Source organism: Rhipicephalus sanguineus, chromosome 4, assembly GCF_013339695.2.
Source record: "Rhipicephalus sanguineus isolate Rsan-2018 chromosome 4, BIME_Rsan_1.4, whole genome shotgun sequence".
NCBI classification, from domain to species: Eukaryota; Metazoa; Arthropoda; class Arachnida; order Ixodida; family Ixodidae; genus Rhipicephalus; species Rhipicephalus sanguineus.
The window spans coordinates 26034603-26062255 of NC_051179.1; the positions used below are offsets into that span (position 1 = coordinate 26034603).

General features: G+C 45.3%; 1 protein-coding gene across 1 annotated transcript; it reads left to right on the forward strand.

Moving 5' to 3' along the window:
• The first annotated feature begins 375 nt into the window (after positions 1-375).
• Positions 376-26850, forward strand: LOC119389647 (AP-1 complex subunit beta-1). Its single transcript, XM_037657003.2, has 19 exons — positions 376-635; positions 765-830; positions 1095-1200; positions 2722-2857; positions 4990-5235; positions 6305-6565; positions 10795-10949; positions 11067-11207; positions 13789-13954; positions 14618-14706; positions 15254-15356; positions 15452-15529; positions 16373-16653; positions 17386-17587; positions 18970-19113; positions 21279-21424; positions 21929-22058; positions 23463-23789; positions 24538-26850. The coding sequence occupies exons 2-19, from the start codon at positions 794-796 to the stop codon at positions 24610-24612; spliced, it is 2823 nt and encodes a 940-aa protein (XP_037512931.1). The 5' UTR covers positions 376-635; positions 765-793; the 3' UTR covers positions 24613-26850.
• The last annotated feature ends 803 nt before the right edge of the window (positions 26851-27653 follow it).

Below are 27653 nucleotides of genomic sequence, written 5' to 3' on the forward strand. Positions count from 1 at the left end.
GTGCAACCAGGACGCCTGTTTTGAGGAATCTACAAAATATACAGCGGAGACGGCAGTTCCCACGCAGGTAGTGTGTTATAACATACCAGTAGGCAAATTTTGACACCATTCCGTGCGTCCATTGTGCTACATCGGGCATGCTGGCGTGGTTATGGTACTGCTTTCACGGTACCAGAAAAAGATAAAAATAATTCTGCTAGCTTTACCGTTCAACTACAAATAAGCGTACTGAATGAGCGGAGACCCGCAACGTTCCAAGTACTTCTTAAAATTTATCGTTGCAGTGACGCTGCTATGCTGTCGCTAGGAGACAAGGGGAGAGAGAAAAAAAAATAGTTGCCGGATAGCAGCGCCGCGCGCCGGATCAAACGCGAGTTTCGCCGGGGCTTGCGCAGCACAGCATAAGCAATAATCGGGAGTGTTTCCTTCAGGGGCGTATATGCACTTTATGCTAGGCAAGTGTCCAAGCGATTTGGTGCATTGAAGAGCCGCTTCTTTGCCAAAGCAGCCCTGTTAGTTATCCAGTATCGAGGCTGGTTGGATATGGTGCCGCCGGCTCAGTGAACACATCGCCTATTCACACGCGAACCGCTCAGAGAGGGGAGCTGAACTACGCCTAAATCACGTTCTTTTCGGTGAGTCTCGGCGCATCTGATGAGCTTTCACTCCCTGCTATCGCGGTTATTACACGCGATTCGGGGAGGTGCGATACGTTCGTCTTTCCTGTACCATGTGTTGTTGATTCTTCTCTTCGCATTCGACAGAATACCGTGCACCGCTACTTTAGCCAATCATGACTGACGCAAAGTACTTCACGACGACCAAGAAAGGTTAGTTTAAGCACGCTTTTCTCCTCATTTTCCTGGACCATATGTGAAGATAGCCGACGGGGAGCGATTGTGTGTTCCGTCGACACCCTCGTTTAATACATTGAAACCGATTTGATTCTTAATTGGGGTCTAAACTAAGGTTGTGCAGCTCTCGTGCTGAAGGGGGGCGGCAACGCCGACCGGCTCATGTTCTCGTTCGTTTGCTCGTCACGAGCAAATTTTTGCCTGCGTGGCCGTCCGCTGACCATTGCTGTCCGATTCCAGGTGAAATATTCGAGCTGAAGAGCGAACTGAACAGCGACAAAAAAGAGAAGAAACGCGAAGCAGTCAAGAAAGTAATCGCCTCGATGACAGTCGGCAAGGATGTCAGGTGGGTCTCGTCGTCGTAGCGCGACCTCCTTTTTTGACACCGTATTGCGTGTTTACAGACAGCGGAGTGCGTTTCCGTTGATGCTGATGGACTTTGGCATTCGCTAAGGGCACGCAGAAAACTAATGTTGCGGACAAAAATGTTTTCAGCTCGTAGTTTCGTATATATTTTCCGTTTTCGTGCATTACACCCCCGTTTAAGTGGAGCGACACCATTGCAGCTGACGCGCATTAGCGGCGTTCACAATTCCTAGAAGAGTTCGTTTGTTGAAAAATCTTTTTGCGCAGCAAAGAAAGCACAAGACCGCCGAAGTGCGGTGCTGTTTTTGTGGCTGTGCCACGCCGATTGACGATCATCTCTGTGCCTTAAATAATGCACAACTTGGCTGTAAAACTTGCCCATCAAATTCGCGTATTTCTACAAGACCACGAAATGGTCAGTATAAAAATCTGGTTGCTCCTGCTCTCATAGTGGTAATCGATCAACAGCACTAACGAAATTGTGTGTATGTCTAATATTTGCATCGAAAGTAACGTTGGCTTTGCCATGATTTTGTTGTTCAGCGATTCTACTTGCTAATGGTTCATTCCATACGTATCTATGGCAGTCCATCAATGTGTATGATGTCTGAGTTTGGAAACAGTGGCATTCAGTGATTACACTTGTACTGAAGTACGTGGAACAATCACACATATTATCAGTGCCAGTGTAGAACACCGTAACTGACTAGATTGCATGGACAACAGCTATTTGACTATTGCCTGATGTTACTAGTGGGCTCTGAGCTCTGCTAGGTCATGTTTCGCACGACTAGCAGCGGGTGCATGAATTGAAACTTTTTAGGCTAAATCGAGTAGTGCCAGAAGGGAATATGATACTTTATTTATAGCTTTTTGCAGGCCATTTTAACCACAAATATAGATCATTCCACGCTCTTGTACTTTCATGGTGTTAGCGGGCTTGTCAGTACATGGCGTATTATAATAGTTGCTGTGTTTTTGCTTTTGATAAGCATCAGCAGCATATTGGGGTTTTACTTGCACACTCTGGACGTTCATGAGTGCAAATCTTAGCTCGTTGACTATCAGTCGTAACTCCCTAAGTGATGTAGCGTGCTCCACTATACACCATCTTACAAGTGCTTTGTCTGCTGTGATGTACAGAAAAAAAAAATGTATTGTAAGGTCACTGTTGATTTTATGCTCATTCATAAACGGCTGGTGTTCAGTTTGTTGGCATGAAACCTTCGGCTGATATTTAATATGTCAAATTGTGTTCAAAGACCATGCTCAGCAAATAGAATTGACCTATCTAACTTCAGGAAAGAGACTTGAGGAATTGGTCAAGATGTATTTCATGAGATCTTAAGCTCATTTAACTTCCCATGAGTTATGGTGTGATGGAAGTCTGGAAATGAGCATTGTGATTGCCCTAGCATTGCATGACCTCAAGTTAGTTGCCCTACAGTGGCTGATTACGTAGTGCGAAACTAGCTCACCAAAACTTTGTGCTTTCTCGCAGTGCCCTGTTTCCAGATGTGGTAAACTGCATGCAGACGGACAACCTAGAACTGAAGAAACTTGTCTACCTCTACCTGATGAATTATGCTAAGAGTCAACCTGATATGGCTATAATGGCTGTGAATACATTTGTAAAAGTGAGTAACCAGTGTCCTACGTATTTGCTTTTTTTTTTTAGTTGTGAAAGATTTAGACTCATTGGGTAGCGCTATGCTCGCATTGATTTCTGTAATTGTCATTCACTAGCACTGCGTGTATGTTGACCACTCAAAGCAGCGAAGGTGGTTGTGAAAACGTTGTTACAACAACCTATAAACTTTTTTGATGGCCAGTGCCTCGAATATTCTATGGCACCAGCAATGGCATACTTCCTGAGGAACTTGCGCCATTTTTTGTCATTATTATTCATCTCGCTGTACTGGAGATATACATTGGTGGATAGCCAACCCACCTTGTTAAGTATGGCAAATCACAATTCTGAATAAGTCTGCTGGGTAGAGGGAGTGTGAGCACCATTTCTCTAGAATGTATAGCTGTTACATGTATTGATGCTGCTTGTTTTCACTAATGAGGAGGGGCTATAGGCATAGCTGTAGGGGGCAAGGGTGTAGCCAGAAGTTTTGCCTGGAGGGGGATTCACCAATACTTTATGTATGTTCGTGTGGGTGTTTGTATGTGTGCAGGGGTTATACCCCTCACACACACACACAACACACACACACACCTCCTCCTGCAATAAAATCCTGGCAATGCCCCTGGAAGGAGCAGATCCGGGGTAGCATCAAGAAATGACCCCCTCCCCCCAATCAAAACAAAGAATTCGATAATGTGGCTGTGCACAGCTCTGGTTTCACAAGTGATTAAAAGGTATAGTGAAAGATTGTACTCTCTTCTTGAGAGTATCTACACAAAACAAAGCCATATCTTCTTTATGTCAGTCTCCTAATAGCACAAAGTCAGCTTTCTGCTGCCATGGCCTTGTTGAGATGGATGCAGCAACTGAAGTTTTTTCATAGGTAGATTAGGCTGCGCACTAGAGGGGAACCCTGCATGGTCAAAGTTCAAAGCCTTTCTTTTAGGGGTGTGCGAATATTCGTAAGTTTCGAATATTCGTCGAATATTACGTTCGAAATATTCGTATTCGATTCGAAAATCGTGTATTCGAAAAGTTTCGAATATTCGATAACTTCGAAAATTCGAAAAATTCGAATATGCGATTCGATTGTCATGCATAAAATAACTCGTCTTCCACATTTCTGCTGCGTTCGTATCGCTAAAAACGTTGCCGAGAGGAGCGATAAACATCCTAAGTACAGGGAGGCACGATATCTGCCTGCGACGAGCGCCCCAATACGCATGATTTATTGCTGGTGCATCTCCGACGTCCAGCACTGTTGGCGATCATGTAACCGTACATTTTCAATATTATGCGGCCATAACGTGCCGCACTACCACTCGTTCACTATGCGGGACCACTTCTGAAGAAAGACAGTGACCCACGTGACTGGTGGCGGACTGTTCAGACACACCAGTCTGGCAAAGCTTTGCTCCATGTAACTCCCTGTACCAGCCACTTCTTTTCCAAGCGAGTGTGCCTTTTCAGTGGCGGGGGGGGGGGGGGGGGGGGGGGGGGGGGGGAGGGGATGTTGCCTCTGTTACAAGGGAGCGCCTGCTGCCTGATCATGTGGAGCAACTCATATTTCTTCATGATAACATGTATTCATTATTTTCATTGTGCCGTGATATTTTCTTGTGTTGTGATGTGCGTTGTGCTAGCCTGGACATTGTGTTCTGGAGATAGCAGTGTATGTTGTGTTGCCAGTCAGGCTGTTAACGTTTTTTTTTTTTTTCAAATAGCTACATGTTAAATAAAATATTGTTACTGTAGAGGCATTTTTCCTTTGATATTCGATATTCGATTCGATATTCGAAGGTGGATATTCGTATTCGATTCGTATTCGAAAATTTTGATATTCGCACACCCCTACTTTCTTTGTGGCATCCCTCACAGCTCATGCAGCTTTGGAGTACAAATAAGTTAGTCAGTTCCAGCCTTGAAGAAGAAAAGTCCACTTGTCGAAACGTTGGCTCGAGCACCCATCCCCTGTTTATTGATTTTTTCATTAGTAATTATTGTTATTCTACATGTTTATTAATGCGTATTGCTCAATACACAACAGCATTTTCTTGTCTAAAACGAGGAACGAAGATAAACCAAACTGTGGTACTGATACAGTACCCTGATATTTGTCCTTGTCTGTTCCCTCAGGACTGTGAGGACGGCAACCCCCTGATCCGGGCGCTGGCGGTGCGCACCATGGGTTGCATCCGCGTGGACAAGATTACGGAGTACCTATGCGAACCCCTGCGGAAGTGCTTAAAAGACGAGGACCCCTACGTGCGAAAGACGGCTGCCGTGTGCGTCGCCAAGTTGCATGACATCAACGCCCCCCTCGTGGAGGACCAGGGCTTTTTGGATCAGCTGCGAGATCTTCTCTCTGATTCCAACCCCATGGTAGGCTCTCCCTTTTCTCGATCGTTAAGCGAAATGAAATAGTAGTTTTAGCTGTGGCCTTCAACAGGCTGTAGGGTTATATGCCTTCAGAGTTTTGTGTAGCCTTATCAAGACTTTTGAATAGGCTTCTGAAAATTACCATGTTTGACATCTTGACATTGCTTTTGTTTGTAAGCCATTGTGGTGCAGGAGCAAGACATCAGCACTTTCTAGCTAAAGCTGGGAAGTATTGCCCTAATCATAACAGAGCCTTACTGTGGTATGGCCACTTTATGGCAATGGGCAATATGAACAATGTGCTGTGAATACAGTACACAAACATTTAAGTGTGCCATATGTTAAAAAACTAGAAGGATATGCAGTTTCGCACAGTTTTTTTACATCCTATTTTATTGATGCAAAACATGTTAGTTTCACCCTACCTTTTTAAAGTGCTTAAATATTGCTTATCATTGCCGCATCTTGTCATGAGTCTTATAGATCCCGTCAGTTGATAGTCAACACAGTCCTCATCAACTGCAATGTTTCATGTTGTTCTTTGGTTCTGCCGTAAGTACTTTGTACTGTCTTGTACTAACTGTGCTTGTGATAGTGTATATATACTACTGAAAAGTTGCGGAATGTTTGGAAGCGAAGCTAGGCTGCTCTGGTCTATGACTGCGAATTGAAACAGTTGCATAGAATGTGCACATTGCGAAGTGCCCTTCGAAAAACTAAAGATGTTCTTAAGTTATAACTTCAGCTGATCAACAGTTTGTTTTCAAAACAATAGTCAACTGAAACCTCTCTCCAGCATATGAAAAATGCGTCTACTATAGGCTATGCATGAAGTTTGCAGTACTTAAATCAGATTATAGCTTTGAGACATCAAATCAGAGGAGCATATACAATAACGCTTGTCCTATTTACATCTTTTGTCCCCGTCTTAGCATGCTAATCATTTTAAGCTTGTAGGATACATTAGGCATTGTAGGGCATGGGGGCTTTTGCACAGCATGTTGCAACTACACACCGATGCAGTGGTTCCACACAGTTATCGTCAATTTCGTGCTATGGGTGTGATACACAGGTAGTGGCCAATGCTGTGGCAGCGCTGTCCGAGATGAATGAGGCGTCGAGCAGTGGCCAGCCACTGTCCGAGATGAGTGGGCCCACCATCAACAAGCTGCTGACTGCACTGAACGAGTGCACCGAGTGGGGTCAAGTGTTCATCCTTGACTCGCTGTCAAACTACTCGCCCAAGGACGAACGCGAGGCCCAGAGCATCTGCGAGCGGGTCACTCCTCGCCTGGCACACGCCAATGCGGCCGTGGTGCTTTCGGCGGTCAAGGTCGGTACGAGCTTCATTTGAAACTCCTGTGCAGTGTTTGTTGGCTTGGCCATATCACTCTAATTGTCTGAAACTCAAGGTGACAGTATCTCACTTTGCCATCCAATATATGCTTTAGGATAAAAATACAAAATTTCCAGGAAGTTCACAGCAGATATCCCACTTCTATTTCTAGACTTCACCTCATCATTGTCTTCAAAGATGCACAACTTGACACTTTTCATTAATTCTGCTTGTCAACTGTCACAGTATCTTGTATGAAGTTGAAATTAACTTGATAAACTTAGGAGAGCACTTCTACGTGCAAGTTGATTCAATATGCTAAAGTAGAAAAGCGCACAAACGATGACAAAGGAGAGTAACTAATGTGACATATGAAGCGCTGTCTAACATGACAGTGCTGACATGCTGTGTTGGCTATGACATTCAGCTGCTGAGCATGACTTCACGAGTTCAGTTTCGGACTTTGATGGCTGCATTGTAAGGAAGGCAGAATGCAAAAATGCTTGTTTAGTTATGTTAATGTGGATGTCAATGAACCCCAAGATTGAAATTAACCACGGTTTCCTCCCCCCCAACAATGGTGACTCTCACCACTGTCCCATTTTCTGCGCTGTACATTTCTTACAATGGACAAAAGAAACGAAACCATACAAGTAGTATAGGCTAGCCACAGTTGAAGCCTTATTGAACTGCCCATCTATCTGCAATTTAAGACAATATGACTTCATGTTCATGTTGTTATCGTTCATTTTTTTAAAAAATAGATTTTACCGTATAAACGCATGTAAGGGCCGCACCCGTGTAAGGGCCGCACCCCGTTTTTTTTGAAGTGCATATTCTAAAAAAAAAAAAAAAAAAAAAATACGCGTAAGAGCCGCACCCACACTTTCCTCAACCAATACGTATTCAAAATGCGCGCGCGCGTAAGCTTCTAGGCGTAGTCAATAGATGGCGCAAGGAAACGCAACCATCATCATCGTCACTAGAGTATATGGATATATATTTTTGGATTTTATTCGTGTTAAGATGTTCGTGAAGTGGGCTAAAAATTTTAACTTTTTATTAGTATTCATAGACCTGCCAACTAAAGGTTAAAGCAGGATTTTATCTTTAGCAACAGTATTGAAAGTTGGGCAGTAGCGGCGGCGCTCGTCCGTGTCCCTTCTGTTCTTTCGGTCTTCGTCGTTCCTCGCGCTGTACACCAACATGCTTTATCTTTAGCTTCTCACATCTCTATACAAATGCGCTATCGGCGCTATCCATATCGGCATTAGCATCACCAACTTTTGCATGGCGTTCGCGTTGTTCGGTTTTTGCAGTTCAGCTACAGTGTACTAGAAGGGGGCAGTGGAACGAACGAAGCGGCCGCGCCGCATCTCGGGTGATGCTCCGACGGGCGACAGTAGCGGCGGCGCTGTAGTCACTTTGTACTGAAGCTGTGGAGAGCGTCTGCATTTGGCGCGCGCTCGTCGCAGCCTACGAAAGCGTGTAAATGTGCGTTTTGAGTGCGTTTAATGCATTACTGAGCTTCAATCGGTGTCTCAACGCCTGCTACGCGCCATGGTGCATGAGTGAATATGCTGGCGTGCCAAAATTGTGCCGAGATATTTTCTGTTCTTGGAGCCTGCCGACCCCCAATGAAGGCGACAATGGGATTTTGCGCACATGCATCTAGCTGCTCAGTGATTGCTGTGCGGTTTGCAAGCAGCACTTCGAGCCGCGCTACACTATACGAACACTGACTACGAAGAACTAACGAACCAGCGACGAAAAAAAGCCTACAATTCTTCTGCCGGCAGTCTCTATACGATATATATCCAGAGCATTGATCTCTGTATGAGCTCCAATGCGCTCGACTGTTTCATGAGTAACCTGAGTATACAAATGACTCAATCGCAACATTTATGTTAGTGACGGCTGAGTTCTGCCAGTGTTGCGCTGCTTCTTTAATGCCGAAAGGCTATCTTGTATAAACAGCATGCTTCCGTGGTTATGATGCATCGGTTATGCGACCTCTGAGGGCTTAAAATACCAGGAAGGCGAGCCAGGAAGCCGAGCCGAAGGCGCGTGTTCGCCTTCGAGGCACAAACTTCATGCATCAGGGCTTATCTCAAGCATATTAAAATGCGCAGATGGAAATGTAGCCCGTCGGTTATTCTGCCTAAATTCATTACAGCCAGTTCTCATTTTCAATGGACAGCTTATATTGCACTTTTCCTGATCTTCTATCGATGCCATTAGAAAAACTTCTTTTTGACAACGTTTTGTATTATAATTTCATTGCTTTATCTGTAAAGCGAGATTATGTTTCTATATATATATATATATATATATATATATATATATATATATATATATATATATATATATACACACGTGGGTATACGTTTACACGCACAAATACGGACAGTAAGGTATCCCCTCCCCACCCGGCGCCTAGCAATTAACGAAATATCCGTGCAAGGAACCTGAGGACGACCGTTATTTGTACCGGTCGAGTTAACTTCGAGTTCCAATACCTTTGAGCCCTCGTAACGTCGAAGTCATATTTACAGCGCATTTGTAAAGATACGCGCCGTATACGCAGCTTCGCCAACGCGCGGTTAATGTTCGGTGTGCTTTCGGCACAATATCAGCACACAGCTTTCTGAGCACAGTTAAATTCCATTAGAGCAGCTCAGTTACTCTGAATAAACTAGACGCCGAATCACCACCAAAAAAAGCATTAAGGCAGAAGAAATCGGAATAAGACACGCCCTTTTTGTTTCCTCTGTCTCCTTCTTCTGGCCGTCGTTCGGCGTCTAGTTAATTGAGAGTAATTGTTCTAAATAGCCAAGCAATGAGTTTGGCTCAATTACACTGAGATCGTGAATATTCACGGTCGGTGTCAGCCTGTTTTCATTTTTATATTTTGCGTACTTTCCAGCAGTCACTTCGGCTACAAGAACTGATTTGCAGTATCTCTCAAAGGCATATATGAAGCAAGCATCCATTAAAAGCTTTGAAGTGTCGTCCATCAAGGCTTAAGACGACGTTTCCTACGCTTAATAATGATAGACACGCAACGAAAGCCACATCAGTGCCGATTTGCCGGGTGCCGCCGACGCGTCCAGCAGTTCTAGCGGCCCGTTCTAGCGCGCGGCGCCGCGTGCCTTCAGTACCGAGCGACTGCAGCGCCGCCGCTACGGTCAACGCGGAAGGCATCAGGCGGCGAGGCGCGTTCACGCCACTCGACAGTTCTAGTACACTCTAGTTCAGCCAGCCGTTTGCTGTAGTTTTCTGCACTGTTCGATGACCTTCGTGCTAGCTTGTTTTCTACTCGGCGTTCACGTTTTGGCAAGATGGGCAAGTACCTGAATAGCTACACTGCTGGCTATAAGTTGAAGGTGATCGAGTATGCTCTCGAGCATGGGAAACGTGCCGCCGGCAGAAAATTCGACGTTGACGAGAAATGTGTTCGACGTTGGTGTGCTCAAAAAGAAGCCTTGCGAAACACCAACAGCACTAAGCGCGCTTTCCGAGGAGAGCAGTGCAAGTTTTCCGATTTGGAAGAAGACTTGCTCCGCTATGTGACTGAAGTGCGGAATGATGGTCTTGCACTCACAACGGACATGCTGCGTGTGAAGGGACTAGCCTTGGCGACTGTACTTGGGTGGATCCCATCTGCGTGGAGCTCGGTGTCGACGGACATTGTGTCCCGAAGTTTTAAAGTCGCCGGGATATCTAACAGCTTGGATGGCACGGAAGATGACTGCATGTGGGGTGACGGCGCTTCTCATCTCGGACTCCAGGTCTGAGGACTCGCCGAGTGACGATGATTGAGCACGTATGTCGCAAGAAATGTCGTATACTGCAATAAACGCTCTTCGTTCGCTAACTGGTGCGTTTTTACTTTAAAAAAAAAAATGTCGCGTGTATGGGCTGCACCCTGAAAATTGGCCCTCATTTCTTGAAAAAAAAGTGCGGCCCTTACACGCGTTTATACGGTATTTGTCTCCCGCTAGGCAGTATGAAGTTCAGCCAATATCATTGTTCGCTTGCTAGGTTTTATTGACGTATTGCACCAATGCCTGTAACCTTGTATATGTGAATTTCACGGCTTTCTTCCCACCGTGAGATACCCATGCAAAGGGCCATTCGAGGTACAGAGATTACATTTATTTATGCCTGCTTGTATTGTGAAGGACAAGGGATGAGAAAGCTTGTAAACGTTCCCGCTACCTCAGGTGCTGATGAAGTTCATGGAGATGATGAGCAGCGACTCTGACTTCGTCACCACCCTGACAAAGAAGCTGGCCCCTCCTCTGGTCACTTTGCTGTCCAGTGAACCAGAGGTGCAGTACGTGGCACTCAGGAACATCAACCTCATCGTGCAGAAAAGGTGTGGCTCAGTTCATGCACTTCAAATTGTTTACGATGCGATTACTTGTACAAAGTCTGAACACATGGTCATATGGGCACAGCAGGAGAAACATGGTCCTTCTCTCTTGCTTTGCAGGCCCGACATTCTGAAACATGAAATGAAGGTGTTCTTTGTCAAGTACAATGACCCGATATACGTCAAGTTGGAGAAATTGGACATCATGATCCGCCTTGCATCCCAAGCTAACATCGCTCAAGTCCTGGCTGAGCTGAAAGAGTGAGTTCCATCAGCGAACACTTCTTATTTTTACATTGCCTCTTTTGAGATCACAGCAATCACTGTTGCGCACTTGGACCTCTGTGCAGGCTATGCAGTAAACATTTAGCTTTAGCTTGACATTGCATAATTAGAATTTGCAAGTAAGCTTTACTTCAATCTACAAGATGGGGATAGTCTGCTTGTTTATTGGACTGAATACTTGAAGGGCAGGGGTATTTCGTCAGGTCTCCTAAGTAAGAAAAAGTAAATGTTTTACTGTGAATAGCAGTTGTGAGCTGAGCATGAGGCATTACGAGAAAGGAAAATGGAATGTAATTTCTGCTGCTCTACATTTTAACCTGAATATTTCGGCCGACTGCTGCTAAACTTAGCAGATGTTAAAAGCGGAGCACTGGGTACAGTCTAGTTGCCACCTCCCCAGATCTCCTAGTTACGCTTTCCTTCAGAAACTGTCAGTTCATTATACGTATCAGTAAGGGAGAAGGTGTGGAATGGTAATGTAACAGGTAAAAATTACTGACATAAGTCACCCTCTTACAGCTTTCTAACCTCAGTCTTGCAAAGCTATACGCTATTGAATCACTGTTGAAGTGGTGTCCTGGTGGTGTCCATCACTGGTGTCCTTTATGAAGGGGAACACGTGAGCGCGTGGTCTGCGCTCTGCGGCGGCTGCCAACAGCACCATCAACCGACAGCTAAAGAAAGCACGTCCGCTTTTGGCGTCATCTATTGGCAAACAAAATAACGAGTCATGGCCGGTGGACAAGCCCTGATAGATTACGCTCCCACTCTGGTACCGCAACGGGCGATGCTGCCAAAATCGGACGGGCTTTCTTTAGCTGTCGGTTGATGGTGCTGTAGGCAGCCGCCGCAGAGTGGAGGCCACGCGCTTGCGGGTTCCCTTTCATAAAGGACAGCAGTGTACAGTCACGCTCAATAGGAGTTGCAACACGGTGGCCATAGTTGAAGGGGCCCCAAGCCCGATGGTTGGCACCGGCAAATGTTAAAATTGATTTAGAGAATACCAGGAACTGAAACAGTGTTTAATTTGCTGATTTTTGCTTTGTTGGCATCACTTCGCAGTATTGGCGCCACTTTGAGCACAGACATGTTGCAGCTCATATTGGATGCGACTGTACGTTTTTGGGGCTTTTTCTCATCGAAATACGAAAAACTGATCAAAATCTGCTTTAATAAAAATGGTTATTTGCAGGGGTGTGCGAATATTCAAAATTTTGAATATTTTTCGAATAGTGCTTGCTATTCGATTCGATTCGCACTGGAATTTTACTATTCGAACTTCCCAAAAACAAATACAGTCAGCGTCCGATTGAAAGTGACCCCGTCAGATTTTCAATACGCTTCAACTCATTACACTCTCGTATTGCGGCAAAGCTGCCTTTCAAGCTCCATTACGGTCGAACTTTGCCAAGACACAGTCAACGTCCGATTGGAAGTGGTCCCTAGATTTTCAATGTGCTTCACCTCATCAAACCCCGGTATTGCGGCAAAACTGCCTTTAAAGCTCCGTTACAGTTGAAATTTGCCGAGACGGACAACGTCCGATTGAAAGTGGTCCCTAGATTTTTAATATGCTGCACCTCATCACACCCCGGTATTGCGGCAAAGCTGCCTTTCAAGCTCCGTTACGGTCGAACTTCGCCAAGATACAGTCAACGTCCGACTGGAAGTGATCCCTAGATTTTCAACATGCTTCGCCTCATCACACCCCGGTATTGTGGCAAAGCTGCTTTCAAGCTCCGCTACGGTCGCAAATGTATCAACTCAAGAAAACGCTGGTTCCAACATGGAGATGAAAGATGTGGCAGAGGTGGGGGCTCAATTAATGCTGTTTTGGACCTTAAATTTGGGCAGGAAGTCCGAAAAATCAGAAGCTGAAGCTTTTTAGCATCCAAAATTTCAGATGTTCTTATGTGTCGACGTCTACGGGGCAGATTTGGAACTCCGGACTTGAAGGAAGCAGACCCTTGTCCGCCACATCAGTTGGGCTTCCACAGAAGTTGAAAGAGGAGGAGAGGCTGAGGAAATGGCATCTTTGCCTATCACGTGTAAAGTGTTGTCGGCAACACTTTGGTTGCACCAAATCATGTACATAAATAGAATTCGGCCTCTACATTGCCTCATTCTTGATAAGACAACTATGAAACACCACCCCACCAGCGCTTCATCAACCTAGCAAAAAGAAACTTTCATGTTGCTATCTCATAAGAATATGCTTAGGAATCCTCTCTAACCTTTCTTTCCCTGCAATTTCGCTTCGAAGTATTTGAAAAATATTCTAGAAATATTCGAGAAATATTCGAAAAATATTCGATTCGATTCGCACTCACACTTCAATATTCGAATTCGCTTCGCACCTAAAATTTTGCTATTCGCACAGCTCTAGTTATTTGTCTTTATTATAGTGAGCAAATCCTATAAAATTGTCGTAGCATGTTATTGTAACTTGTTTTCTGCTCAGCCAGACTCTGTCAGTAACAGTACCACTTATGTGGCATTTTTTTGTGTGACCTTGGCTGAAGTTGAAGCTGAGCCTTTGGCACATTCTCTCGTGAAGGTATGCCACAGAAGTTGACGTGGACTTTGTGCGCAAGGCTGTGCGTGCCATTGGCCGCTGTGCCATCAAGGTGGAGCAGTCAGCCGAGCGGTGCGTCAGCACCCTGCTCGACCTCATTCAAACCAAGGTTAACTATGTTGTCCAAGAAGCCATCGTTGTCATCAAGGTGAGCTTCCTGCAATGTACTTCATGTGGTTTCCACGGCACGAGGGAGCATGTTGGACATAAATAGGGTTCTAATGAGCTCATGTTCTAAGTAGTGTCTAAAGGAGCTTTAGCACTTTGGCATACAACACAGTAAATAGAATTGTTAGTACTGCATGTAACCTAAACATAATGTTTTTTTGCATGCAAGGCTACCCGCCGCGGTGGTCTAGTGGTTATGGGGCTTGACTACTGACCCAAAGGTCACTGGATCGAATCCCAGTCGCAGTGGCCGCATTTCAATGGAGGCGAAATGCTAGAGGCCCGTCTTATTAAATTTAGGCGCACGTTAAAGAATCCCAGCTGGTCGAAATTTCCGGAGCCCTCCAGTACGGCATCTCTCATAATCTCATCGTGGTTTGGGACATAAAACTCCACAATTATTATATTATTATGCAAGGCTGAATGTGACAACCACGTGGGCACTGGTTTTGGACGAGTTGGTATCTGTAATGTATGACGAAGTTATTGCACACGAACAAGGGTGAGAAAAAGAGATAAAAGTGCCTGTTCTTTCACATTTTGCCATCACCTAGTTTGTGCGCAGAAACACGCTTTCATGCAACGAGTAATTCCATAGTTGATTGTTTCTTGAGTTTTATTTCTTGGCACCTTTCTAATGCAGGACATCTTTAGGAAGTACCCAAACAAGTACGAAAGCATTATATCCACACTGTGTGAAAACCTGGACACACTGGATGAACCAGAAGCAAGGTAATTACATGAGTCTTCTTTTTCCAAGAAAAGCAAAAAAAAGGGGGGGGGCTTGAACTTGTACTTTACCTGCATCTTAACCATAACTGTATCAGCGTTTGTATGAAAGAATAGGAATGGCTTCACTTGTATGGAACACGCTAGTACAGTTGTGAGCAATATGAGAAGGAACACTGAAATTGCCTTTGAAAGATCATAGCGACCAAACGCAGTTGACAATCGCAAAAGTGTTCATAACACTAAAGAGTCAATTGGAAGGTATCTCTTGCAATTCAATATGTTCTATTCATAGCAGTACATTTCAAGTAATCTTTGACTGAACATGAATTCGGTGTTCCCTCTCATATTGCTCATGACTGTACATCCCAGCGAAGCAACGACTGCTCCCCACTGCAGTGGATCAGTTTCATGAGAAATAATGCCATGCGGTACCGTCTTTAGTGTGCTCTTGTGTTGCCTCTACTTTATTTGTTAGAGCTCCCCGTGCCTTGAACAAAATCATCCTTTCGAAGTGTCTGTACAATTTCGTTTTGTTTTCCTTGCTTAGAGCCTCGATGATCTGGATCATAGGAGAGTATGCGGAACGCATTGACAATGCAGACGAGCTCCTGGAAAGTTTTCTGGAAGGATTTCATGATGAGAATACTCAGGTGAGCTTTATCTTCTTTTTACCTTTTTTGACGATGTGCCAGCTTATTTTTAAAAGTACGGTAAGTTTAACATATATCTTTAATTTCTCTCGCAGGTTCAACTTCAACTGCTTACAGCCATAGTCAAGCTGTTTTTGAAACGACCCACTGAGACCCAAGAACTTGTGCAGCAGGTAATCCGCTTTTTCCATTTTTCTGTGCTGCCCTCTGCTGTTTTGGTAGGGTTTTGGTAAGGGCCAGGACAATGGGTGTTGCCAGAATGAAAGTGTCTGAGACCAGAAGGCGTTTTGAGACATTTTCGCTAAGGAGGGGTGCATGTGCCATGGCATTGTGAAAATGGCGGATTATTGCAGTACTTGCATTGTCATGCATTCATAGTCTTTTTTTTTTTTTATCCCCTTCAGGCGTGAATTACGGGCTGTCTCGCGAATCTGTTAAATTCGTGCAACATAATTCCAAGGCGCTCAGTATTGTACTCCAAGAAAGAAAATGAGGTAATCTGTTTTTTTTTGTGAGGTTTCCAATTAATCATAATTAGCTTGAAATTAATTTCAAATGTGCTGCAGTCAGTCATGTTCTATTCTTACATAAAAGGAGCCAAATGGTAGGCTCAAAATGCATGCGCACTTGTTTTTTGGTTCGAGCAAAAAAAAAAAAGGGGTGTACTTTTGACGTGTGTCCTGGAATGCGGCACGTTGAACGACCCGTCAGACATCGTATTTCCTTCACGATAGTGGTCGGCTACAGTCACGCACCGCTCATTGAGTCATTGAGGTTAAGTCGAGACGCATCCTCTATGCAGAAGGTTCAATTCATCCCATGTGCAGTGCACCCTGCTCTTTCTTGGGCACCAGTCCAAAGAACTGGCATAAAGAAGTTTCATCCAGATCTGTGGACATTGCGCCACTAGGGGATATACGTGTGACTTTAAATGCAAGGCGTTACACGTTATTCTTGAAAGCCTTATACATCGTTGATGACCATGCCTTACAATTCCCGCAATCTTCACCTCGCAGGTTTTAAGTCTGGCCACCCAGGACAGTGACAATCCCGACCTGAGGGACCGGGGTTTCATCTACTGGCGGCTGCTCTCGACAGATCCCGCAGCAGCCAAGGAGGTGGTGCTGGCCGAAAAGCCGCTCATCTCGGAAGAGACGGACTTGCTCGAGCCCAGCCTGCTCGATGAGCTCATCTGTCACATTGGCAGTCTTGCCTCGGTCTACCACAAGCCCCCTTCGGCCTTCGTAGAGGGATCGCGTGCCGGCCTTCGCCGCGCCCTGCCACCAAGGCACAACTCGTAAGTGCCTTGCCTCATCTTGTCACATGTTATGCAGGCTGCTTTAAAGTAGTGAAGGTACAGATATTTTCTCATTTCCTATTCAATACAGCTAGCTCATCAGTTGCAGCTAATTTGCTTACATAGCAGCCTTATCTCCTTACTTTAGGGTAGTCTGTTGCAGGTGTGGGGCTTGACTTAGAGCTCGGTTTTTAAAAGCGGAGCTGTTTAAGATTTTGTTCCGCCAGTTCGCATGACCAGAAAACTAAGCCGCACGTGCATGCAATGCTATAACTAGACCGGTGTGCACTCTCTTCATCCTCTTCTTCATCTTACAATTGACTAAATAAAGACAGTTTGCTCTTGACAATGTACATTCAAGAAATAAGGATAGTTATAGTCCACGTTTCTGTATCGCCTAGTAATTTGGCAGGTAAGGCCTGTGGCCAGCACACCCGTTGAGTTTGACACGATGGATGTGCAAGGTAAGTGTTTTCAGTGCGCGTGCCTTCTGAAGAAAACAAAAGAGAAACACAGAACAGATAAATGGAAGATAAAGGAGAGAAGCATAGAGAGAAAAAAAATATTGAGAGAGAAAGAGACAGGAACAGAGAGAGAGGACCTGCTAATTAAGACCATGCTAATTAACTGTGCTAATTAGTTAACTGTGGAATTAATTAACTGTGCTAATTCGCAATGTCCATTGCTCAAAGTTACTCTGTATAGCTGCACATTTGATTGTTCTTTCGATAGTGTGGGCTCAGCAGAAGAGGCTGGAGCATCGGGAGGTGGGGACCAGTCGACAGTCATCCCGAGTGCCGACAACCTGATTGGGGACCTGCTGAGCATGGACATCGGAGCTCCGCCTGCTGTGCCACCTGTTGCAGCTGTGCCACCGGCTGCTGCCCCTCCATCGGCTGCCATGGACATCTTTGGTGGCGGTCTGGACAGCTTGGTAAGGCCCACTGCACTTGCTGCCAAACTTGGGAAGTATTTTACACATAATGCTGCTACGTTAGAGAGAAGAGTTGAGATCTGGGCCAGTTGGTTCATGATACTTGACGAAAGCCAGCAAAAAAACGGGACATGAGAAAGAGGCAGACATACACACCGCTGGAACTAACAACTGTCAATTGTTAGTTCCAGCGGTGTGTGTGTCTGCCTCTTTCTCGTGTCCAGTTTTCTTGCTGGCTTTCATCAAGTATGTTAGAGAGCTATACTCTGCTTCGCGAGTGCAATGCTGTGGAAGCTATGCAAGAAGTTCGGTCGGCAAAATGTGTAAGTCCTTGCATCTCGCGCTTGTATTTCATTGTTGCAAACATTTCATTTATGATTGGCTCCAGCTGTGCGCTACCGGAACTGATCACGGAGGCCACAATGCGAAAACAGAGACGCTAGGCGATCCAGAACAACCTTTAAGAACCGTATAATTAACAGGGTTTATTCGTTTCTAAGGCACAAAGCATCTTCATTACTCAGTCTGAAAATGAAAAAGAAATATCACATTACGGGTGGTGAAATCATTTAACTCTTTGGTGGGAGCGTATCTACTGCAACAAGTCCCCCTAGCTTCCATAGCGTTGCACCTGATGTATGGGACCGAGTATAAGTATAGAAGGCTCGTGCAGATGAGCCATTAGTTGACACTCAAATTTCGCATCCATAGGTCTGCCGTGTCTAAAGCAGAAATAAATTCATAGCTTAATGCCATCCTCTACTTGAACCGAAAATTCTTTATATATGCACAGCTAGTTGCTTCCCCAGAAAGCACTGGCCAATCATTGTGATGACTCTGAGGGCTGGCCTAGAAGACTGAATGTAGAGATGGAACTGCACAGGAATGGCTGATAATTTTTCGATTTGGGGAAATGACAAAAGGGGAAGAAACTACGTCAGCATGCGTCATCATCTTGAGTGCACGCCATGAAACGCGTTCGCCCACACCCAATGCAATTCCAGTGTGCGCTAGTGTTGCTACTGTATAAGCTAAGTGCACTATATAGTGTAATGGCAGCACCTCATGGCAAGAAGTGCATCTGATCCCAATTCTGCTCTCTATTTGTCTGCTATCAGCCAGTAGCAGAGATCTGATCTTTGGCGAAACAGAGCTGGTGCCAGCAGCTCTAAAGATGGCAAGGATGAGCCTGTGTATAAAGAGAGGGCACTTCAGAAAGTGGCAACTTCGTGGTTCTCTTGTAAACTCACCTTGCCACGCACGACTGCATGATTTGGCTGAGCTGCTCACAGCAGCGCCTGCTTTCTGCAGTATGTGTTTTTTCACCAACCATGAAGGGTGGTTCAGGAATTGAAAGTTTATGAATAAACTGCTTCGCGCAGTTGGGCGATCCTCTTGGCGGTGCGGGTGCTGCTCCTATCCCAGCGGCGGCACCGGCTCCGCTGGGATCCACCAACACGACCGGCCTGCTGGGTGACATATTTGGCCTGGGCTCCACAAGCACCTTCTACACGCCACCAAAGCAGGCAAGTGGGTTTGACTCGCAGTGTAAGGGAGAAGGCAGGCCAGGGTAGCCCGCCTTCTGACACCATTGCTTGGCAACATTTTGTTTGCTTCTACCTTCAAACAAACATTGTTACGCTAGAACGTCCCTGGACAGTGCTTTACAGCTTTCGTGGGATAGCTAAAAGTTATGGGATCCTGTTAGGTGAGAACATAGGGTGATCAAAATGAGGCCCCCGGTATGGTGTAATTTGTAGTATGTTGGCATACTAAGCTCATGCATTTTTGTACTGTTTACAGTTACACATCACACATTTGTGAGCTTCATATTACATGTGAATAAACAAGAGGGGGGATTGATCAAGGTATAGGGGACGTTACTTGTATGTTTTAACTGTAGTATAGTAATTCTTACATATACAATGTGACATAAAAGTGGGGATGAAATGAAATAGAAAATGCCTGTTTATCCAGGTGTGTTACGTGCTCTTAAAGACTTCAGGCATCCAAAACAATTCCAGAGCGGCCAAACCTTCCACCCCTATCTATGGAATTAGAGGGCATAGGGGTACCATTCAGTCGTAAAATTTCGTAAGCTAGTATTACTGACCAGACTCTCAAACAAGCAGGTACGTAGTTGCCTCTCAAGAACAACAGATGCCAGTACCTTCTCTGACATACCAAACCAATGGTTTGCACTGTACGTGCAATAGCTCTACTACTGAGAATAGTACAGTCGACGACCGATAATTCGGACTCCACGGGGAACGTAAATAAGTCCGAATTATCGAATGTCCGAAAAAACGAATGCGCCAGAAAAAAATACTTTTATTGACATTTCAAGGTCCCGGTGGCCGAAAAAAGTTGTCAATGCGTTGCTGCCCGCACTTCCGCTTACGTACAACCAAGTCCGCCTGTATCTCCGCCAGTGTGATGTGATCGCTGTACGATGACGAGCTGGTTTCGTTCGTGAAGGCAACGCGTCTGTGCGGCGCACTTAGCGGTCCCACAAAGAGGCAGCATGAATGGCGGCGCGGCGCGTTTGGGTTCTCGCCTATTAAATGCATGCACTACGCATGCAACTGCACCAGGCCACATGCACTATCGAGCAGTTGACTGAAGATGCTTATCGTAAGGCTCGTCAGCGATTGAGCCGTACTGGCGCGCTTGCCACCTGCCGCCATCACGCCTCCGTGCATTTCCACTGCTTATCCGTAAAGACATCGCCGCACGGCGCCGCGATAGCGGCCCCTTTGAATTTCCGGTCCGCTTCACCCCATAACATTTCGGCATCGCGACAAAGCTGACTTTCGGACTCTGCTACTGTCGCAAACAGGTCGACTCGCGAAAGCGCTGGTTCGAGCCTACGAGATGATAGATGCGGCAGAGTTGCGGGCTTCAATTATTGCCTTTCGAACCTGCAATTTTGGCGGAAAGTCCGAAAAATCGGACGCCGAAGAGCTTTAGCGTCCGAAATTTCTGACGTTCTTGACCACTGACGTCCGAAAAATCGGCAGTTGAATGTATCTGCCGCCTTTCGTTGTCGTCGGCGCGGCCTTCGGCGCTGGCTGTGAGGGCACCGTTGGCACCATTAAACTCAGATCTTTTGAGACAGCAGAGCGTAAAATAAAGCAAGTCTCAAGATAAAAATGAACGCGCGCGCAGAACGCTTTACCGCAGACGCATTCGACAAAATGGCGGCGATAGCAGCGCAGCGCGGGGATACAGGAACCGGAATGTAGAATGTTCGCGATGTCGATGCGATTTCCCACAGTTGACCAGTGCCTCCAAGATCAGCATTTCCAATTCCAAATCTGAGGCATAAAGTAGCGATCGAAATAGAGCCTCATAGATACCCAATTAGCTTTCGTTTTGATCTCTGAGGCCATACTTTGTATGGTACGGGTGCCGGAGGAGATAATGGCTGGCGATTCGGCGTGCGCGAGTCTCGGACAGGGTCCGGATTATCGAATGTAGATATCGCAGCTGTCCGAAATATCGGTCGTCTTTACACATTACTTCTATGGGATCATCGGCGGTGCCGCGCGACTGTCCGAATTACCGAGCATGTCCGAATTATCGGTGTCCGATTTATCGGTCGGCGACTGTATTGCCGGCACTTAAGCCACCTGCAATGTGCGCATTCATTGCCTCGTGAGGAGCTCAACTTCTGAAATCCATCTCGCAGATCTGGCTGCCTGCAGCGCGAGGAAAAGGTTTGGAGATTGCAGGCACCTTCACACGAAGAAATGGCCAAATCTTCATGGACATGACCTTCAGCAATAAAGCAATGCAGGCCATGACTGGCTTCGCTATTCAGTTCAACAAAAACAGGTGAGCGAATCTCTGGCGCTCTATTTCACTTTCTCGCTTTTGGTATTGCAGTCACTGCTATGGAGCTGCAATGGTTGGTTGTACATCACAATGGCTTGACGAAAAATGAGAGTTCACGGTGCAGCGCATGATTGATCAGGTGCAACACTGTGGTGCATATTACTACTGCTTTATAGGCAGTGTGACAGGATGTGGTTATCTTGACCGATTGTGCATACCACTTGTTTTATGTTTTAAAGCCACGTGTCATTCCGTAAGGACTGTAGTACAAGCGTGGGCTTTGAAGCTGAAGGATAGGCAACATCGTGAATTTGTATACTTGCATTGTGAACATGATGCGGGATATGAAAGACTGAACTGAGAGCACTAAGTCATGTGCTGATGAGTGCCTTTTCTGTTCTGCTCGCGACTTTGCATTTCCATCTTTTGCGCTGCTGTCTTCATAATGAAGGCTTTTGAAATCTTTGCATAATGCTGCAACACGTGCCCTACTTGTTTGTGCAGCTTTGGGCTGGCCCCTGCACAGCCACTGCAGGTGCAGGCTCCCTTGCAGCCGAACTTCCCGGCAGACGCAAGCCTTCCGCTTTCTACTACTGGTCCGGTCCAGAAGATGGATCCCCTTACGAACTTACAGGTTAGGATGGCACCATTCGTTAGCGTCTCTTGGGAGGCTTTCTCGTAATAATAATATAGCAATTTCTGGGGTTTTACATTTCAAACCAGAATATGATAGTGAGGGATGCCGTAGTAGAAGGCTCTGGAAATTTCGACGATCTGATGTTTTTTAACGTGCACCTAAATCTAAGTACACGGACCTCTAGCATTTCATCTCCATCGAAATGTGGCCGCCGCAGCCGGGATTCAATCCTGTGACCTTTGGGTCAGCAATCAAGCACCGTAACCACTAGACCACCATGGTGGGGGCTTTCTTATAAGGCAAGGCATAAATGCTACCAGACTTATGTAGGAAAGGTGCAGTGCACTGTCCACTGTGTACCTATGATGGCACACTTGAGGCCTCACTCATTACTGTTGTGCTAAAGCACTACTGTAAAATAGACATCACCTCTGTAATGATCTACACCTTCATGCTGCTCTTGTTCCACACACTTCCTTGAAAGCATGTGCTGCCTTGCACACATAGTTTTTCCTACAAACAGGGTTCTCCAATGTAAGTGGCCTTCAGAGCTTTCTTCTGTGGCCAGCTATGGACTTATGACTGTTCACAATTGTCTGTGGTGGCGCAAGTGTGCTATGGCAATGCTAAGAGTGAAGACTTGGATTTGACTCGATGGAGATGAAATGCACACTAAAGAACCCCGGATGGTCAAAATTAACCCATCCACTAGGGCATGCCTCACGCTCATAAAGTGTTATCGTCACATAAAACTCCAGATTTTTTTCAAGTGTTCACTACCAAATAATAACTTGCTTGTGCCTCGGATAATTCGTTTACCCGCCACTAAACATGCCATAGCCATGCATGAACAGCCATGTATGTGGCCCAGTCGCCAATGAAAGTTTTGAGGCCAATGCACTGCGACATTGAGAAGCTAGCTTTCTTTTCTCCAGCTCGTTTCTGGTCATTGACATCAATGAATATTTCAAGGGGAAAGAACTTAGCATTACATTTGAGTGTGCCAACACTGTTAATTAGGAAGTCTGTTGCATCGTGCTGTGTGGCCTATGCGCTATTTCGTGAAATTTCCTTGTGCCAGATTGAACGAAAGAATGAGAATTTTTTCGAGGGGTTCGTTTCTTTGTTAGATGCAACCAAATGAATCGAACAGACAATTAGGCCAAGGAAAGCATAGGGGACATTAATTGCTGTCTTTAACTGTAGTGTAGTAATTATGACATAAATTGAAATAAAGTGGATGAAAACTCGCCCTTTCTGTTGGGGGGATCCAAACCCACAACCTTAGAGTTGTGTCCGATGCTCTGCCGATTGAGCTACGATGGAAGGCACTTCCCCGTCAACTTTGTTGGGTATTTCTGTACGTGTAATGTGACTTGGCCTGTGTTGCCGTCCTTTCAGGTGGCCGTGAAGAACAACGTGGACGTCTTCTACTTCAGTTGTGTGGTTCCATTGCACGTGTTGTATGTGGAAGACGGACTGATGGACAAGCGCGTGTTTTTAGCCACCTGGAAAGACATCCCAGCCCAGAACGAGCTGCAGTTCTCGCTGGATGCGGGCGCCCTGTCGGCCGACCAGCTGGCCCAGCGGCTGCAGCAGAACAACATCTTCACCATCGCCAAGCGGAACGTTGACGGCCAGGACATGCTGTACCAGTCGCTGAAGCTCACCAATGGCATCTGGGTGCTGGCCGAGCTGAAGGTTCAACCGGGGAACCCCAGGATTACTGTGAGTGGCATTTCAATCAGTCAATCAAACCAAATTTATTTCAACATACAACTCATGTTGAGGAGCGTGGACAAAAAGCCAGCAAGGCTTGACGTGGTCCATGGCCCCGTTTTTACAAGCAGCAACCAAACAACAAATGATGAAACACATTTCAACAAAAAATAGAAAAATAGGAATGCACACAGTTCTGAAAATGTGACTGTTAGTTTTTATTAGTTTAGTAAGTGTGCAAATGGTGTACTTTCAGACCGAATCGAATAGCGCCAGAAGCGAATCTAATATTGAACACATTTCAAATAGTTCTCAGATGTTGAGTAACTATCCTTACACTTATGAAGTGATGTTCGCATCCTGGTACTCATAATTCTTGCAATAAAAGTATAACTGAAGCATCAGGAACTAGCAATCGGTCTTCGTGTGCTCAGAACTCTTCAGACAGTTGAATGACATTTGTACAGCCGGTAGGGTCTGGTATCCTGAGCGATGTAGCCTGCTGCGCCGACACAAGACCTGATATTTTATGGCTGCACTATGGCCCAGGGACGAAACTTATCGTACTTCTGTGCCAATGTTGTCTTTGTGTGTAGTTGATTTCAAAATATTTGTTAATGATTAGAAAAAAGTAATTCGAAGGTGGCATCGAATAGGACACTATTCAATATGATATTTGAAACGCTTAAACATTTGCACGCCCCTAGTTTTCAATCTGCCGCAACTGTTCTACATTGCTGTTCTCTCTCCTTTGCAGTTGTCCTTGAAGACGAGAGCGCTGGAAGTGGCACAAGGGGTGCATCAGATATACGAAATCATCCTACACAGCTGAGAAGACTGAACGGGAATGTTTCTCAATGTCTTTTTTTTTTTCCTTGATGCAGTCGAGTCTGAACTTTTTTTTTTTCTGTTGTGGCATGTATGCAAAGCAGAAGTGCAACATTCCTAAGTTATGTCACTGCGCCTGTGCGAAAGGACTGCAGAACTTAGCGTGCTTGGTTGGCATCCAATTCGCGTGTAGAGCTGTGAAAATTTTTTTTTTGTAAGTCAAGTCTCTTCATTTTGTGTACTGGACATTCCCGACCCAACCGACGCTTTGGATCATAGTGTATAGTTAAAACTTAAAAAGGCCCTTCTTTACTCAGTGGCTGCTGCATGGCTCTTTAATATTTCATTCTTGCACTATTAAAGAAAGAGGTCTTCAGCTCATCTTCGATTGGATGTGTGTGAATATGAATGTTTTTGTGTTGGAAGAGTAATCGAAGCATCAAAGCACTAGGCGTTTAGAAAACACGACCTCTGTAGTGAGACGTTTACTTTTTTCTTTGCCGAGTCTTTCGTTGCATTTTGCTCATCTGTCGAGGAGTTGCGCACCACGCTTCGAGGCCTAAGGCATAGACACTTAAGAAAACCATTTGGCACGTGTGTGTTCTCGAACCCAAGCAAAAAACGTTTGCGTGCATTATGAAATCTGGGCACAAAGCGAGAAAAGGAACGCGCGTGTGCCAAATAAGTGATGTGTAACCTAGTTTTTCCCTTGCCATTTGTTCAGTTAATACGAGGTGACATGTTTCTAAGGCTACCGCTTGAATTCGGTAGATTCTCCTAGTGGTTCGGAAGTCAAAGCCGTGGTGTCGACCACGCTAATGGAGCTTCGCTGCCGACGTTCGTAAACCTTCATCAACTCAATGCTGCTTTGGCTGCAAAAATTCAACGACTGTGCCGCTCTCAACTCTAGCGGTCAACACACTTCATTCATGCTCTTCGGCGATTCCCAAATGAGTTTTGTGACAAGGCTTTTGTATGCTGTCTTGAAAGCACCAGCGAAAGTCTATTTCTCAGGACCTCTAACCACTGGAACCATTGAGTGCAAATGAATCGCCGTCAGGTTCGTTTTGAGTGTGTTACCATATGCACATATAAGAGTGTTGAGTCGAAGAGAGTTTGTGAACAATGTGGCTATTGTACATTTTATGTGACAATGCAAGCGCCTTTAGTGGACGTATGTAGCAATTGTGCACAGTTAGCAATGCGCCGATAGGTGTGTAGATTTGCTTGCCATCTAAACCATCAGAAACGCAAGGGGAGGGAGGTACGTCAGAGTTGGGGTCTTTCGTGGACTTTTGTGACATATAGTGATTTTCACTGTGAATGAACTTATTAAGCCTCCTCAAGTGTTGTCGACTTGGGGGAATGCCTCTTTGCTGAGTGACGGGCACAGAAACGAGAAGATCTGGAAACAAGGGCATGCCGTTAAAGAAGACCACCTCTGACCGCCGCAAATGAGCCACACCTGCCAAAATGCTCGGACTTACCATGTAGCACTTTGGTTATTGGCATGTGGAAACATGCAGTCGGCTATTTCAAGCATTGTCATTCATTTTTTACTTAGCATCGTACCGTTAAGGATGTTGTAAAAGCTCCGGTGTTTCATTGTTGGGAAAAAATACTTTCAGCTTATAGTAACTTTTAAAAAGTGTCGTTTGTTTTGTACAAAGTGTGCCGCGGTGAAAATGGCGTCTGAAATTTCGTGTTTATTTGCTTTGTTGCCTTGCAATGATGCTAAGAGTGAAACGAAAGCAACAAAAAGCTAACACTATTCCCCCTTTCCCTCAGATGTATAAACCGTAAGCACGTTCTTGTTTCTACTGCCGTAACCGTGGTTGTACTTTTATGCTAAGCTTTCACGTCAAGAAGAAAAATATATGTGCATGAACATGTTTCAATGCCGGTGTGAAGCACAGAGTGCATTGGCATGTGCGTGCATGTGTGTAGTTTAGTCTGTGGAACACCCGTGTGAATAACTTTCGATTTTGTGGCGATACGTTCACATTGTAAACACTTGCGTAATAGAACGAAAACTGAAGTTACTCATGCTCGGAGTACTGCGAGGAGGCCGGTCAACGTTGGTTAATTTTTTTCATGTTTCTAAAACAGCGCCGTGACAGTTATGCAGTGCATTCAGTTGTTGGCCTTTGCCAGGTGTTATGGAAAGAGTTGGAACGTAAGCGTGGAAGTTGACTGTAAAAAAAATAAAAGAAATAAAACTCATTGAAGTATTCGTGGCTGACGTTAGCTGGCTTTTCTGACTTCTTGAACTTTGGGATTGAAGAAAGAAGTGTTAAAGCATACACAGGTAAACTGAATGGGGGCACCCTTGGATTGAAATTCGGGTAGTTGATGCTACAGAATTATCAGTGTCTTAAAGATGAAATTTCGCTAGGGCTCAAGTCGTTATGAGTAGCACCGTATTTACACAATTGTAAGTAGACTCGAATGTAGGTCGACCCCCTCAAATAGCACTGCAAAAAAAAAAACAAAAAAAAACGGGCAAGCGCATTTCATATTCACATAGTCGCTAGACTGGCTACACATGCTCACTCGTCATCGTCAAGCAAGCCCTCTTCATGAACTGATGCCCAGGCCCTGATGGCCTTGAAGTTCATCCTCGGCATTCCAGTTTGCGATGCGAAGATGCGGGCTTCTTGCGTGACAATTTCGCGTACCACCAAAAAAAAACCGATCGGTGTGCAAGGGTGGCTTCACGGCGGTGCTTCACAGCTATGCAGGGAAGCTAGCTTCGATGCAATATGCAGGGATTATTTTCAGAAAATTTTACGCGAATCAATGATGAGGGTGCCGGTTATAAGCGAGAAAATACGGTATATGTTGCAGGTAGAGCTGGAACGCAAGCATAAAGTTGTAACCACACCGCAGTGTCCCTGATTTTGTGTTTTTACAGCCGTAACTGGTGGTACTAGTTTCAGTTTGAATTGCAAGTCGACCCCCAACTTCAGATATCACATTTAGATAAAATCAAATTTAGTAAATTAAATGGACTGACCTACAATCTTGTAAATATGGTATATACCA